The sequence below is a fragment of the Mus caroli genome, unplaced genomic scaffold (genome assembly GCF_978045245.1).
Source record: "Mus caroli unplaced genomic scaffold, Mus_caroli_1 scaffold_4, whole genome shotgun sequence".
Lineage (NCBI taxonomy): Eukaryota > Metazoa > Chordata > Mammalia > Rodentia > Muridae > Mus > Mus caroli.
Genome location: NW_028227259.1, coordinates 33048626 through 33065249, shown reverse-complemented (window position 1 = coordinate 33065249; position 16624 = coordinate 33048626). Strand labels below are relative to the sequence as shown.

General features: G+C 51.7%; 1 protein-coding gene across 1 annotated transcript in view; it reads right to left on the bottom strand.

The window, feature by feature from the left end:
* Positions 1–557: 557 nt before the first annotated feature.
* Kcnk3 (potassium two pore domain channel subfamily K member 3) overlaps positions 558–16624 on the bottom strand; it is a 35989-nt gene continuing 19922 nt past the window's right edge. The window contains exon 2 of the mRNA XM_021162848.3: positions 558–2241. Coding sequence (XP_021018507.1) covers positions 1295–2241 — 947 coding nt within the window. The 3' untranslated portion in view covers positions 558–1294. The remainder of the gene's footprint in view (positions 2242–16624) is intronic.

The window sequence follows — 16624 nt, the reverse complement described above, 5'->3', positions numbered from 1 at the left end:
CTGGGGCTTTTGATTCTGGTTTAAACCCCAGCTGCCTACACAAAGCTGGGGTGCTGCCTGCAGGGGCTTTGCTTCTGAGGGCAGGCTGAGCCTGAAGAAAGAGCACTTGGGCTGGGAACGAGCCGGCAGGCTGTTCCCCTTCAAGACACCCCGGGCAAGTAAAAAAAAAATTTTTTTTTTTTTACCTGTTTTCCTCTTCTGAAAAATGGCCATAAGAACTGCCCAGGTGACTTAACCAGAGTGTCATTACACTCAAATGAATACGGAAGTGGCACAGGGTTTCTGGGACAAAAAAAAAAAAAAAAAAAAAAAAAAAAAAAAAAAAAAAAAAAAAAAAAAAAAAATCCTATGGACGAGTGAATGAGCAGTTGCAGCCAGGGACAGCAAAGGGGAGTCCATGTTTCAGATTCCAAGGGCAGTCCTGAAGGCTGGAGTCTCTCAGGAGCCCCTGAGAATGTTCCCAGACTCCAGGTGGCTCACCTACAGATGTCGCCACCCCGCAGAGGTGGAAGCCACAGTTTCTGCACACACTCTGCTCTAACATCTGTGGCCTGCCCTTTTCTTCTTCTTCTTCTTCTTTTTTTTTTTTTCTTTTTTATCTTGCCCTCTGGGGAGTAGCTTTAGGGACTGCTGGGGTTTCCTTTTTTTTTTCTTCCATAACTGCATAGCCATGCAAAAAACAGAAGGGAGTGGACACGTAAGGTAGTGGAAGGCTGGGAGACATGGCTGGGGATGAGAGAGCCAGGTGGGACTGAGTGGGGGTGACCTGGACAAAAACACCTTGGGCTTTGGAGAACCCAGGGGAGGTGTAAGTAGAAGAGAGAGAGAGAGAGAGAGAGAGAGAGAGAGAGAGAGAGAGAGAGAGAGAGAGAGAGAGAGAGAAACCAAACCAAAACAGAAAACAGAAAACAAAAACCGAGAACATTAGTTCCCTCTGGAGGTGAGGGGTCTGGGGCCCCAGTAGGGCCTCTGAGGACTGGGGGCTTCTCAGCAGCTCCCCGTGGCTGCTTCCCGGGCTCCCCACCCCCTAAGTTTCACATTTCTCGGAATTCTTCGGCTCCCATGGGGGCTCCAGGGGTCCTCAGAGCCCCGCCTCCTGCTGGCTGGTGATAGCCCGCACAATTGGAGATTTAGGGGCTGGGGAAGAGTAGAGGTGGTGGTGGTGGTGATGGGCTGAGGACTTCCCATGGGGCCCGAAGGCGTCTTTGGGGGGGCCTTCTGGCCAACTCCTGCGGCTTCTGCAGGCAGGTCCCCCACCCCGCTGGCTCACAGGTGCTCCAGGTCTGGCTGTGGTTCACACCGAGCTCCTGCGCTTCATGAGGCCGCGGAAGGCAGCCAGGCTGTGCAGGCCCGTGGACACCGAGCTGATGGCCGAGCGCTGCGTCCCGCTGCACAGGCAGGGGTGTGAGGGCGTGTCGCTGTAGCGGCCGCCGCCTCCCGGCGACGAGTGGCTGTGCTCCACGCAGGTGTCGGACGTGGAGAGGTCCCGAGGGATGATCATGGGGATGGAGTACTGCAGCTTCTCGCGGCTCTTGTACCAGAGGCACGAGCACATGGACTGGAAGTGCAGCACCTCGGCATAGACGTTGCGGAAGCCGCTGCCACCAACGCCTACGCCCACGCCTCCCGCGGCCGCAGCGCACGTGACTGGGTCGCGGGGACGCACGCCGTCGCCCAGGCTACCACTCAGGCAGCTCAGGCCACCCAGGCCGACAGCCTGGCCGTTGTGCGTGAGCAGCGCGCGGTGCTCCGCATCACGCTTCTCGTCCTCGGCGTTCATGGTCATGAATCGCAGCACCACGAGGTTGAGGAAGGCGCCGATGACCGTGAGGCCCGTGAGGATGTACACGAAACTGAAGGCCACGTACTGCGGCTGCGTCTGCAGCGCCTGGTCCTTCTGCAGCGCCACATAGTCGCCGAAGCCGATGGTGGTGAGGGTGATGAAGCAGTAGTAATAGGCCTGGAAGAAAGTCCAGCGCTCGTAGTAGGAGAAGGCAGCGGCGCCGATGCACAGCGTGCTGATGCACGACACGAAACCGATGAGCACCATGTTGGCCATGGACACCTCGGCGTGCCGCATGCCCAGCCCCCTCTTGGCACGGTGCAGCAGGTACCTCACGAAGGTGTTGATGCGTTCACCCAGGCTCTGGAACATGACTAGTGTGAGCGGGATGCCCAGCAGCGCGTAGAACATGCAGAACACCTTGCCTCCGTCCGTGCTGGGCGCCGCATGGCCATAGCCTGTAGAGATCCGGGGAGAAGAGAGAAAGCACAGGCTGTGGGGCTGGTCTGGCAGGGGTCCCTCCTCCTCTGCCCATCCCCTTCCCTCCCCACCTTGCAGGTTTTGGACTTGGCTTTTCCTCCATTCACCCACTTCTTTCTTTGCTAGGGTTTAGATATGTAGCCATGGCTAGCCTGGATGTCTGAATTTGTAGACTAGACTGGCTTTGAACTCACCACATTGCTCTTTCTGCCTCCACCTTCTAAGTCCTAGGGTAACCGGCTTGCACCACCATGTCTGACGCCTCCGGCCCTGGCTATTGAGTCTGCTTTTCCATACGTGGGCACACCCATGTCCAGCGCTTCGGGCTAACCTTTAGTTTGTAACACGAAGTACTGGGATGATGATTCCAGAAAGCTTAGACTTTTCCAGGTCATATTGCCCGGAAGTTTAGCAATCCGAGTTTGAACTTGAATCTGCTTTCTTGAAAACTCGAGTGTCTCATGCCTCTTGGGAGGAGCTGGTTCCTGGTTCTGCTGGAAGGCTTGTCAGTAGGCAGGAGATAATGTTTGTGTGTGAATGTCAGGTAGTCAGTTGAGAGTTGGTTTCCTGTGTAATACCTGTGGGCTCTGCCATGCTCCCTGTCCTCTGTGGACCTCAGTGCCCGTGACTATGAGGGCAGCTAATTGGATGGAATGGCTTCTGACATGGTGATTCAGTGTGAAGGGACGGAAACTGAGGCACACAAGGCTTCTTGATGGTGTCTCTGCTGCAGCCAAAGCTTATTGGTTGTGGTGCGGTGACCACTGGCAGCTTGCAATTTCCCTGAGCGGTGGGCCTAGCAATGGCCCAACCTTATCTCTACAGCTGAATTAATAAGTACTCAGGGGTTTCCACCTTGTCTAAGACTGGGGTCTTCTTAGGGATTTGGTTCAAAAGTAGACTCTGAGTGTGTGCCTGTGTGCGAATGTCCGTGTGTGTGTGTGTGTGTGTGTGTGTGTGTGTGTACCCATGTGTGCATAAGTGTGTGTGCGCGCGCGCGCGCGTGTATATATGTATGCATGAGGGTGCCCGTGTGCGCGCATGTGTGAGCGTGCCCGTGTGTGTATGTGTGTGCACATACCCATGTGTGTGTGAGCACATGTGCACGTGTGTGACATTATCCTGCTCCTCTTCTGCCTCCATCCTCCACATTTGTGCTTATACTCTTCCCATCTGGGAGCCAAGCAGAGTCAGACCTGCCCCTCTTGCACATCACGTGACTATCAAAGTTTCTGCCCTGAGTTGGGTAGAGTGGCTCATGCCTGTAACCGCAACGTGTGTGGGAGACTGAGGCAGGAGAGAGTGAGAGTTGGAGAGATGGTCTGAGCTACATACCCTTCTCAAAACAGAAACTGCAGCAAAATCTTCCTGGCTCTGTGGGGCGGTGAGGGGTGGTGAGGGGCGGTGGGGGGGTGAGGAGTCAGGAAGGGCCTTGGATGAGAACCAGAAGCTTTGGGCACAAGCTCTGGCCTTATCCCTAGTGGTGTTGTGACCTCGAACAAACGACTCTTTCTCTTTGATCGTGTCTATTTGAAAATGAAATCTGTTCTGGTCACGTGCTTCTCCCATTTAGACCAGTGAGCATAAACACTTCAGTTTTTATTAAGAGAATTATGAGAATGACAGAATGTAGGCAGGATTTCCAAGTATCTTTTCTTTTCTGGGTCTTAGGAAATCTCAACCAAACACCACTTCTTCCAGGTAGTCTTCCTGGATTCCTCCTAGCTGAGAATTATTAGTGCTTTATTTGGGAAGTTCTGAGAGGGCTTATTTATGAACTCCAGGTCCCCCAACTACATAAAGCTAAACATTAACTTGGGGGGAGCCCTGGCAAGCCTGTAATGGCCCCCTCTAACTTCTACCTTCAAAAGGAGTCCTAATGTACACATCATGATTATATTACAGACCAGGATATGGTGAGCATTGCCTGATCTGAGTTCAAATTCTTCCATCTACATGAGACATTTTTGAGCCTTAATTTTCACATCTGTAAAATGGGGCTAATATATCATCTGCAGCAAGGGCTTTGGAGGAATAAATGAAATAATGTATTGATGCACTTAGCCTAGAGCCTGGTATATCTCAAATGCCCCACAATAGCACGCTGATTAATAATGAAGGAGGTGGCAGAACACTCTCACGTTTCCAAGAGATCGCCCAGCTTGGGAGTAACTGCATTCCAGTGGAGCCACCTCTGACAGCCTAGGGCCGGTCCTTAGGATTCTAAAGCTCAGAGAGGCCTGGAAACAGATGTTTGGGGTGGGGGTAAAGGCTTCAAGACTGACCATAAAATGGCTTCCCTGCCCCACTGTGGCATCTATCCAGTGGTTGTGCCCCTTTTGCCAGGGGCTGTGCAGTTGAGCCATGGTGCCTGGCTCGACTGCACCGCAATAGGGTGAGAACAGATTGTGCATACCAGCTGGGCCCCACAGCCATCCACAACTCATCTCGACAGCTGGGCATGCTACCAGCTAGCACAGTGTCTCATCCTGTCCTTTCTTGTCCCCCAGACCAGACCAGCACCACACAGTATATGGACCCCTGACTCCTCTCTGGATATGACACTAGGGGCAGAGCTCTACACAGAGTGCACAGCATGGTTATGGCTCCAGCTGTGTAACCCTGGGCAAATTGCTGTCTGTCTCTGGGCTCCTTTGCCTTGTCTATACTTGGGGTCCAGGCCCGTGACCTAAAGCTGCTATTCCACACCCTAGCGCTTGTCCCGATCTTCCTCAGGAAGTAAAGGAGACAAATGGCTTGGGGAAGCTTTCTGGAATCTTGTGAGAGGCCCTTGGAAAATCATCTGAAAACACAGGTTCCTGTGTGCATGTGCGTGAGTGTGTGGTGTGTGTGTGTGTGTGTGTGTGTGTGTGTGTGTGTAGCCATCTATAGCCACCCCGCAGAGGAAGGAACCCTTCCAAAGCACCTGTCTACCCCTCACCAGCTTGCTCTGGGTTCCATTAAAGAACAGTGCTCTTCAGGAAGACCCAGTGCCCTCCTGCCTGGCTTCCTTTGCCTGGATAGGCTGCCTACAAAACAGCTCTTCTGCTCTGCCCTGCTGGCTGGGCCCTCAGGTGCTGCCCTGGACCCTCACCTGATACCCAGAAGCCGCTTTACCTTCTCCGCAGGGCTTTCCCCCTCCTTCTGCTCCTGCTTCACTCCCACCCCCGAGGGGGGCAGTACTCAGCACCTACATTTAGCCACAAGTACACCCCCAACTTGGTAACTCTCAAATCGAGTGACTCACCCAGACCTGACCAGAGGCCCCTACCAGGGGCAGAGCCAGTGCTTGGCCTTTGTGGGGCAGATGGCCAGACTGGCCCTCATTCCCTACCACAGCCAGGCTCACTAATCAAAACTCTTACCCTTAGAATACACTTTTAACTTTGCCCTTATGAACATCCCCCGGTCACTCTTTGACTTGTGCCTGACTGTTTTGCGGCTGGAGTGGAGACGTCCTTTGAGTTGGCTATGGCCCCCTAGGCATTTCTCACTCTGCATTCATGCCAGGGCCATGTCAGGAGGGGAAACTGAGGCCCAGAGAGAAGCGCGTGCACGTGAAGCCTCAGCTGCAGGCACTATCTTGAGCCAGCTGAGCTATCAGTAGGACAGGGGAGCTGCCCTGGAGACTCTTTTCATCTTGGGGCTGAGGGTGAGCGAGCCTATCCCTTTGTCTTACTGTCACTGGACGAAAGGGCAAAGAAGCCACGAAGACCTGCTGACGTGGGTGCCTAGCTTGGAGGGCTGCCAGCTAGGGTGGAGTCAGTCCCAGGGGACCCGGGACTTCTGGGAAGTCACCGGGAGTTTGGCCAACCCTGTACCCCTGCAGTGGGGCAGCAGCGTGTCTAGTTTGGCTTTGCAAGGGAAAAAGTAAAAAGAATTACCCATTGCTTCCTCTTCAAGTCTCTGGTTGGGGGCGGGGCTCTGCTAGTCCCTCTGGGTACCAGCACAGGCAGGGGTTGCTCTCTGAGGCTGATTCTTTTTGGGTACCCTCTCCTAGTATCTGTTAGGCCAAACAGCCAGAACTCCTATCTTGAGCATAGACTCTGGCGGCTGCCTCCCTGAACACTCACTAGGGCTGTCCCTTTCCATCTCCCATCCTGAATCCACCACAGGAAGACAGAGGTCCAGTCTTGGGGGTTTACAGATAAGTCACAGAGGAGCAGAGAGGCTTGCTCAATGCCTAGAGGTGGTAACAACACGACAAGGTTAAAGCCAAGGATTCTAGGTAATGAAGCCAGCCTCCTGGCTGCTGCCTAACAGTTCAGGTGTGGCCAAAGCTCCACCCACTCATTCAGTCAGAGCTAGCGACTCTTCATAGGAAGTGACTTAGATAGGAGATGGGTCTGGGCACAGAAGCCACCAGGACCAGCAAGATAGCTCACTGGGTAAAGGCATTTGCTGCTTAGCCTGACGGCCTGATTTGACTCCTAGGAGATTCCACAAGTTCCTCTGACCTCCACAATATACCACAGAATATATGTGCAGTCACACAGACATACACACACAGACACAGATCCAGTCACACACACAAACACAGACACACACACACAGACACAGACATAGTCACAGATGCACACAGACACACAGAGACACAGTCACACACACACACACACACACTAACACATACATACTCTCTCTAAATAAATAAATGTAATAAAAATCTCTTTTAAAAATTCAGTGGAGGAAGCTGTGGCTGGACATAAATGTTAATTATCAGCATAAATATTTTAGGATAGCAAGGAGCTAAACAACAGTATTGAAAGCCTCAGGCCTCTATCCTCGTCTCTGCCTGGTGTCAGGAACTCAGCCACTGGTTGTAGCTCTGGCTTTCAGAGATCTGGGGGGCATGGAGAGGGTGTGTCTCCCCCTCCCCCTCTCCCTCCTGGTCTCTTCTCCCAGTGGCCTGGCTCCTACTTGAAGCAGAATTCTAAGCTCTTGATAATAGCCTGGTCTTGGCCACCTGCTCCCCACTGGCCCCGGGAGTGGTTTAGCCTGCCTGCCTGCTCCCTACCCTTGGCCTAACTGGCCCCCAGGTGGACCCATGGCCCCGTCTCAGGTGGAGCTGAGTGTGTGGAGCTGGAGGGGCAGGAGGCTGGGGTTTGGCCTCAGCTTGGCTAGCACTAGCTTTGTGTCGTCCCTTTTCATCCCTGGTTCTTACCCTGACATTTTTCACTGTCCTGAACATCTTTTAGTAGTTTCTCTGTTCAGCCACCCACCCACAGGATCAAAGCTTCCATTTGTGAAGTGTTGATCAAACACAATCTTTTTACTACATGGAACCAGCGCCTAGGTGATGATTCTTAAGACTCTAATTAGTTTATTTCCCCCATCAAAATCAATTAAGAACACACCTGTCGATCAGAAACTTGAGATTAGCATGGGATAATTGATTCTGCAAGACTGAATCAGGCTATCCTTACATGTGAGAAATGCCGCAGATAGGTAGGGCATCTGCAATTCAGTGAGGCAGAAAGTGCACAGGCTCCATAGCCAAACAGCTCTTAACCTTGGCCAGGTTCTGTAACCCTTTGAGCCTCTAGTTTCTCATCTGTGAAATGGGTACAGCAACCTCATGAGAGATTTGGTGAACTAGTAGATTTGAGATGCCAATATGAATATATTTGGGTTCCCAAGGTTGCATAATCATTAACCCCCCCCCCCAATGTTTATTGACGTTAATTTCCTCAGATACCAGCTTAGTGGTATGTTAAGGGTTGGATGAGAAAAGAGTTGTTTGACTCAATTAAATTGGGAAAATAGGGACTAAAAGGAATGTTTTTATCATGTGACTTAAGTGTCACAGGGTCATACCCGTCCGTGTTCCCATGAATAGCTGGAGGAATGTGTCATGTTTCTCATGTATTTGACGGCAGCAGAACATTTTTCTCACAGTGCTTATTGCTAAGCTAGGGTTCCTTTGAGCATGGTTTGGGAAGCCCTCCTCTGTCACACCAAGAACTTATGTGGTCCTTCTTCCAGGTCCTTCTTTGACTCTGGGTCTCTGAGCCCCATCTCTGGGCAGATTAGAACCTTGGCAGTTCCTGGCTGTGCCCTGCCTCCCAGCAGACTTGCTTATCTAGAGTAAATACAGCCCTGGCCAGGGGAAAGATGAATGAGGTGACCTGTGGTCTGAGACACCCAGAGGCTTTGCACACTAGGTCCTTGTTGGAAATGGGGGAGGGGGAGGGTGACCTGAGTGCACTGCCAGAGCTTGCTAAGCAGAAGGAAGGCAGTGTGGGCTCTGGGGAGGGACGATGCCAGCAGGCTGGGAAGGAGAGCAGACGGGAGGGAGCGGTCAGGATTGAGCTGTGGGTGCCTAGAAAAGGTCCTTTGGGGACTGTGCCCCTCAGAGCTGGAGCTCTGGAGACCATAGATAGCAATGTGGAGACAAGATCCAAAACCAGAATGGGCACATTAAAGCATCGGAGGTGGAAGGCATTGGTACCCAGGCTCTGCTCTGAGGGGAAGGGTGGCTGGCCTAGCAGACATTGCAGAGTTCAGGTGCTCTCCCAATCTCTGGAAGATCCAGTCAGGCAGCAGGCTGTCTAAGGAGCTTCGAGGGCTTCCTCCATGTGGAGGAAGGGCCTCCTTGCTCACAGCTTCATCTCTGTGCTCTCTTTCCACACAGGAGTCTGCAGGCTCTGGCCCCTCGGACTCTGTGTGCACCCTTTGTGTCACGCACAGGACTGGGGTAGGTCATTATCAATTGCTGTTCTACCTGGAAAACCAAAGATCTAGAAGGTAAGGCTCTGTGCAGTGATGGTGACTCCCGAATTCTTGCTCCCCTTCCCAAATTCCTAATTGCAAAGAGAGGAGGTCATCTCAGGATTTTTTGTTGACTCTCAGCCCTGGCCCTTGCTTGTATATACCCTTTCCGCCTTCAAAATAAGCCCAACTCTAGGCCCCAAAATAAGCCCCCGGCTGTAGGTCTGGCTCAGCCCAAAACTAGATCTGCAAAGGCACCAGGACTCCAGGGAGTTGGGTGGGGGCGGGAATGAACATGCAGAACTGGGTCTGGGGTTTGTCACCCTCCTGGGCCAGAACTCCTGAAAGGACAGTTCTAAAACAAGGCGCCCATCTCTTCTCTCTCCCTGCCCCTTCCCAGGGCCTCTTTGTTCCATCTTGGTGGCTCCATTTTCAGCCCCTGCCCTCTACTCTACAGCACCAGCTCCCACACTTCCCATTCCTGACTTCTTGACTTTCCCCTCTCTCTTGAGCTGACTTGCACCCCACAGGTGTCCCTGTTACTGCCTGAGGATTTCTTATGCAGAAGAGCTTTGGTGCCCCACCCCCAGCCTCCCAGGCCCATGCAGAATGGGTGAGTTGAGAGGGAGGGTGCTGGTGTCATGGAAAATCCCTGCAGCAGCCAAGGTCAGTGTTTGCAGACACAGTCTGGCCTGCAGCCAGGCCTGCTTCAGGGCTCAGCTCCTTGCCCCCGCCCCCCCCCCCCCCCCCAGGCTAGCTCTGTGCAGGGGCCTCATAGGTCTAGAGCAGAGGCTTTAAGCAGGAGGCCTTAGAAGGGGTATGTGCTGCAGTGTGGGCCATTGCGTGGTTCAACATGCCCATTTTACAAAGGAGTAAACTAAGTCCTAGAGGGAAGCAGAGGACCAGAGCCACACCCATAAGTGTCTGGCAGAGTGAGGACTAGAATATTCTACCCTATCCTCTCGGTCTCCCCCAATGCTGTAGAGGGAGCAGCTTTGTTCATTCCACCAGGGCAAGGAACAGTAAATGCAGAACTAACAGTGTTCTTCAACTCAAGGGTAGCTTGCAGTTGGGCTACATTCAAGGTTGGGGAATGTGGCCAGGAGAAGTAGACTAGATGACCAAACCGAAGTCCTTGATGTCAAGATAACTTCCATATGGAAGTAAATCAGATGAAACCATTTGGTGGAGCGCTTTAAAGGTTCAGTGTTTTCCCCGAAGCAAAGGTAATTACAACACTCACTATTGAGAGATATGACAGAGTTGGCCAGCTTGGGGACTGACTGGGGTGGGGGCAGAATGCGGGATGCAAGTGAAGAGCCCTAGCTTGGGTATCAAGGAGGATTTCAGGGAGGTGGTATTTGTCCTGACCTCTGAAGGGAAGAAGGAAGAGACAGGGTTCCCACAGGTGGCTGTTGAAGCTAAGATGTATAGGAAGAAACACTCGAGGCCAAGAAAATGGCCCTGGCGATACTGTTGTCAGTGAGTGGGGACCAGTGGATCCTCCCAGAAAAGCATTTCCATATACAACAGCAAGATCCTTAGAAATGCATCGACCGGGACCCTGTGGTACCACTTCCAGGAATCTCTGCTGAGAAAATAACCAGAGATCAGAGCAAAGATTTATGAACACGGATGTTCATAGCAGCATTTTCATTGTGAAAAATTGTAAACACTCCAAATGGTCGCCAATAGGCTTTAGTTAAACATATTAAGGTATATTTATGGGGTGGAATATTGTGCAGCCATTAAAGTTCCTCAGGAGTCTCCTAATCACATAGAAAACCACTGTATTATGTCCAAAACAGTAAGCACAATGCTTTCTATAGGGAGGGATCATATCCTAAATCTATAAAGACAAAAAATACATATGCATAAACACGGGGGAAGAGCTATAGAGGTGTAGCAGAAAGCTTACAGAGTTTATCCATGAATAATGAGCTTATTATCGATTTTAATTTTCTTTTCGTATGGTTTTACATGTTCTACAGAAACAATCCATATTATTATTATTATTATTATTATTATTATTATTATTATTAATAGTACTGAGGATTGATCCAAGGACTGTGCATATGCTCTACCCCTGAGCTCTGTCCCCCAACCCTCTATTACTTTTATACGTAGAAACACATTAATAATAACAACAATAGTAAGTATATTATTATTAGGCAGGGTCTTACCACATTGCTCAAACTGGCCTGGGTCACCTAGGCTCATGGGATCCTTCTGCCCCAGCCTCCTGAGTGCTGGGACTCCTAGCATGCACCACTGTGTGGGCCTAGTCAAAATGACAAGAATAATAACATCTAACAACAATGAAATCTTCCTGGTGTTCTTGCAGCAGGAGGTTTGATTGAAAGGTGAGAGTTGTTCTGGTGGGCAAGGGTTAAGACATACAGGGATCAGGAACAAGAATCTGACCTGGAAGGCAATGGGGAGCCCTCGGTAGCTCCAGGTAGGAAAGGCACAAACGCCTAAGGAGATATCACTGTGAGTTTCCTCAAATCCCTGGGGGGATGGAGTGGGCATGGCACTGGGAGATTGAGAGCAGGAGGCTTCCTTCATTAGGGGTCCTCAGCATAGCCTGGTTGACATGCTACGGCCTGAGCTAGTGGGGAACAGAGAACTCAAGGACTTGGGCTAGGATGGGGGAAGGGAAAGGAGGAAGGGAGGAGGGAGGAGAAGGGATGGATTCAGGGTGTGGGATGCCTTTGCATTCAGGGCTAAACCTTAAGCTCCCCAAGGGCAGGGGCCTTTGATTCTTTTGTCCTTATGCCTGCCTCACCCCTGGGAGGCAACTTGGGACAAAGCTCCCTCTGAGTGGATCTCTGAGGTTGAATCAGGTCGAAGACAGGGAGGCTGGATGTAGTGTAGGATGAGGCTCTGGAAACCACTGCTCAGATACTCTGGGGATCCTGGGGAGGCCAACTGACCTTAGGTCCATGCATCCATCCATCTTAGGCCAGCCAGGCCTCTGATCTATCTGTGTCTTTATGGCCAGATGGACAGCTGTACTGGATGGTCACAGGCAAAAGACCCTGCTCCTCCCTGGGCCCCGAGAGTGCTTTTATGGGACATGAAGAGGCCTGAGGAGATGCTGTTCTTAGGCCTCTTAGCACCTTGGGTTCTGGACTTTTGGAGGAGCCACAACTTCTAGCCTTGAACCAAAGAGAGAGCAGGGTCTCAGCAGCAGTCAGCTAAGGGTCAAGGAGATTCTTGGCCAAAGCAATGACTGGGCCTCTGGCTGCACCTTAGGCTACAGTCAGTGTTGTTCAAATGCACAGGAGAGATGAGAGTCTGAAGGAGCCTGCCTGCCTAAGCTTGGGGTGGGGAGGGTGAAGGGAAGGTGAAAGGGCTAGGGGTGGGGTGGGGGTGGGGGTTAGTGGGAGGGGCGGTCAGAGGCCCAAGTCCCAAATTCCAGCTCTCTGTGCCACCCCTAGACAGCCTCCCTCCACAGCAGAGTCAGGGGGAGGCAGCTGCCAAGACAGACTAGAGCATTTGAGAAATCCTGACAGTCCCAAGTCTGTTACTGCTTTCCAAACCCCAAGGCACCCACATTTCCATTACTACTCCTTCTAGTCTTGTAGACTTGTCTTCAGGGCCCCAGAATCTCTCCTCCTCCTGTTCCCTTACCTCCAGATACTTCCTAGTCCTGTCTTTTTTGGGGGCTCTAGAGGGCCTTGCACTTTCTCAGTGACTCAGCCCTGGTAATAGTGGTGGGCCCAGCCTACATTTATTTATTTATTAAGAGTTTCTGTTTCAGGGCTACACACACACACACACACACACACACACACACACACACACACACACACATACACACACAGTCCTGTGCACACACATTCATTTCAGCAATCTTGTGAGCTATGGATTATCTCCATTTCACAGATGAGAAGACAGAGGCATGGAAAATTTCCATAACACCTACACCCACCCCAAACACACACACCCACACACCCACACACCCACCCACACACACACACACACACACAGAGCTAGTGAACGGCAGTCAAGGGACACAGTCAGGCCTGGCACCATGGCCAGCCAAGCTGATGCTAGCTAGGGTCATGGACTGTGAGTTCTGGAAGGCAGTTGATCAGGCTTTCCAGGGAATCAGACTAAGCTGAAGGGCTGGATAATCTGTCAAGGTCATCCAGGTTCAGCAGCAGAGCAGGTCTTCCTGGGCCACACACCGTTCTGTTTCTCAGATCAGTGACCTCCTGCTCTTTTGGGATCAAGGATCAGGTTCATGGGACATCTGGATGGGACCTTCATGAACTCTCCTCTTCTAGTTTCTGGGGGAAGTAGCACCAAGCACAATTAGCAGGTGTTAATAACTATGTCTACAACAACTCCTCCTTCCTCTCCAGCTCTTCCCACCTGCAGTGGGCCCAGGTTGCTCCACCAGCCTGAGCCAGCGAGCAGGAGGTGGTAGGTTGATATTGTTGGGGATCTCAGTGTCTGTCCTGGAAGAAGACACTGACCTCTGGCAGAGGAAGCCTGGCACCTGGGGAGGCTGGACAGGAAGCAGGCACCCCAGAAGGCCATGACACTTTGCCAATCTCAAGAACGTCAGGTGGAAAATTGAGATGACAAGCATGGCTTCGTCCCCTTAGCCCGCTCTAATTGATTAGCTGAGCTGACATTCCTTTAGCTCTTATGACTTTGTACCAGGCACTTGACTAAGCACTGAGGAGGGATGCAGAGATGGGATAGCCAAGTTGTGCTTTCTGAGAACAGACTGGCTAGTGTGTCGGCGGGAGCAAAGCAAAACAGAGAGCTGCCCTGGGAAGCTCCGAGTGGGTGCCAGGGATGGGGACCCATTCTCTGAAGGTGGGACGAGGAGAACAGGGCAGGGAGTTAGAAGGCACAGCCCCTTTGCCAACTTCTAGTTGCTGGGAATACAGTTTCTATGCTCCCAGAGTCTCTGGAAGTGGCCCTGGACACCTGTAAGCAGTACCCAGGGCCAGGGTGAATGAACATCTGGCCCATGTGTATAGCGGCCTGAGTCTTGAGTTGTCACTTTACATTGGCTGCAGATCAATGTCCGAGGCCACACTCTGCCTCTTCTTCCTTTCTTGTTACTTTGGTTTATTTTGCTACTTACCGTTAAAAAATAAATTTAACTGTAGAGCAGTTTTGGGTGGACAGAATGTCCATGAAGACCACTTTCTAGCTTTGACCTCACTCAACAGCTCTCTGGTGTTTGTGTGGTGCTGGTTGTGGTGCATCCTACAGTCTCAGCGTCGCCTTCCTCCTGCTCTCAGCCTCTGAGGACTGCCCGGCCCCTCCTGGCTTCCAGGCATTCTGCCTTTCTTAGTGACAGTGGCTGGCATGGTCACCCCTCACTGCAAGCAATGGCCCTAGGAGTAAAGCTGCTCTTACTTACTTCACACTGCCAGTCTCATGGGAGGCATGTGGGCTGCTAGCATAGTGTAGCCCTCAACACCCAAGGCCTTGGAGAGGTGGTTAGGGTCTAGGCATGGCATGGCCTGGATTCTGCTTCCTGCCCTGCTGTCTGTGTGGCTGATTCTGGAATTGCAGCTGGGATGCAGAGGGTGGGATGTAAGAAGGAGATGAAGGAAGCCTACTGGCCAGAGCATGGCTCATTTTGACTGTCAACATGACATACTCTAGAATCATCTGAGAAGAGAGTCTACCTGAAGGGTTGTCTAGATCAGGCTGCCTTTTGGGTATGCCATTGGGAGGAGGGGGTGGGGTGGGGTGAGGCAATTGTCTTGATTCCTTTGACTGAGGTAGGAAGATTCACCCACTGTGGATGGCACCATTCCCTAGGCCTGGGACCCAGACTGTATAAATGTAGAGAATGGGCTGAGCTCAAGCAAGCAAACATGTATACATTCATTTTTCTCTGCTCGTGACTGTGGGTGTGGTGTGGCCAGCTGCTCCAAGTCCCTGCAGAGATGGACCGTAACGTGAAACCGTGTGCTAAAATAAATACTTTGTCCCTTAAGTCCATGCTTTTTCCAGGGCAACAGAAATGAAGCTAAACTCCAGGGTTTTCTGCTCTCCGCGCCCAGGAAGCAGGTACCCTTCGTCAGCTCCTCTGCTCCTCCCCATGACTCTGGCTAGTACCTGTTCTGTTCTGGTAAGGAAACTATGGACGGCTCAGAGAGGTGAACTACTTAGGAAGTCATCATGTAAAGGGGACAAGATTAGGATTCACCCTTAGCCTTCGGTGTCTTCAGAGTTCAGGGACTTTCAGGTGTCTGACCACCCAGGGCCCTTTATCTTGTCAGTAGACTGTGGCTATCCTGTTCAGCAGACCTTTGACTGTAAGCCCTTCACAGCAGAGCTCAGTAATTGAAATACTTGATCTGAGAGCCCTAGTACCCTGTTTATAGTCGGTGCTCAAATCACATGATGCTGGAAGAGACGGTCCTGTTCTCTCCTGAGTGTAGTCCCTGCTCTCCACCTCTGAGGAACCCACAACTGGGAGGCCACCAGGGCCTTCCTTCCAGAGAGCAGCCCCTGGACGTTCTCTATGGAAACCCTGAGAGGTTTCAGTATGGCCCTGAGGCAGATAGAGCTGGAGGTGAGGGCAGGAGGTGGAGGGCAGGTACCAGGAGGGCCAGAAGAGGCCATCTGTGGAGGACTCAGTGGGGCTTCTGTCCTTTCCTACCTCTTTGGAATGGTCCTCTCCTGCAACAAGCTCACTTTAGGGAGAGTCTAGGCAAGCTCTCCTTTTAATGTCATCTGGCTTAGGCCACAGTGAATTGGAGAAGGGTGGGGCACCAAATCCTAGAGGACATATACTATCTATATATTAAGGCACGGACTCATTCAAGAACTGCATTGTGGGGCTGGATAAGCTTTGGGTGAGCTGAGTTGCAGGGTGATGAAGAAGATTTGTGTCCCAGCTGAGGCCACAGTGAGGCAAAAGCATAAGTCAGTCAGAATTGTGAGTAGAGAAACCAGAGGTGGCTGAGACAGGGGTAGCCCAGGCTGGACACTGGAGGGAGGCCTGGCTCTGGCTGCTGGCTGCTGGCCTTTGATCCTGGATAAAAGCTAACTCTTCTTTGTGGAAGTTCTCCTGCTTGCCCTGCTCCAACGAGGCACTGGCTAAGTTGCAGGCCCTACAGATGGAAGGCCCAGCCCTACAGTCTACCTCCTGGGTGTCCTGCATGTTGAGCACATCAGAGAGGGCCTGGGCAGACTTCTGGAGACCCACATAGGCTGTATGTCGCACTGTACAGTGGGAATCTCTCAGTTCCACTGTTGTGTAGCCCCGTGAAGCCCCTGGGCTGGGACAGTGTCCATCCTACATCTGGGACAGGAGCCCTCGAAAGGGCAGCTCTTCCTGACACATATACTGCATCTTTAGTCCAATCTTACTAGGCAACTGAGTGACCCTAGTGTGTGGAAAGTATCTAGTTCAAGGCCTGGCATGTGTGTGTTGGAGAATCTTAAGACACAGAAGATGTTATTAATATGTCTGTTACCCTTTTTTTTTTCCAGCACAGCTCTGAGTTGCCACTCCCCACTCAGAAATCTTCCTCATCCCTTGAATTTACACAATACAGTGAAAGGGTCCAGGTCCAGTACACAGGCTGTAAATCTCAGATCCAACACACTTCTCTCTGGACCTTCCGTTTCCTGAATGCCATAAAACCCCAAGCTAGTCTACAC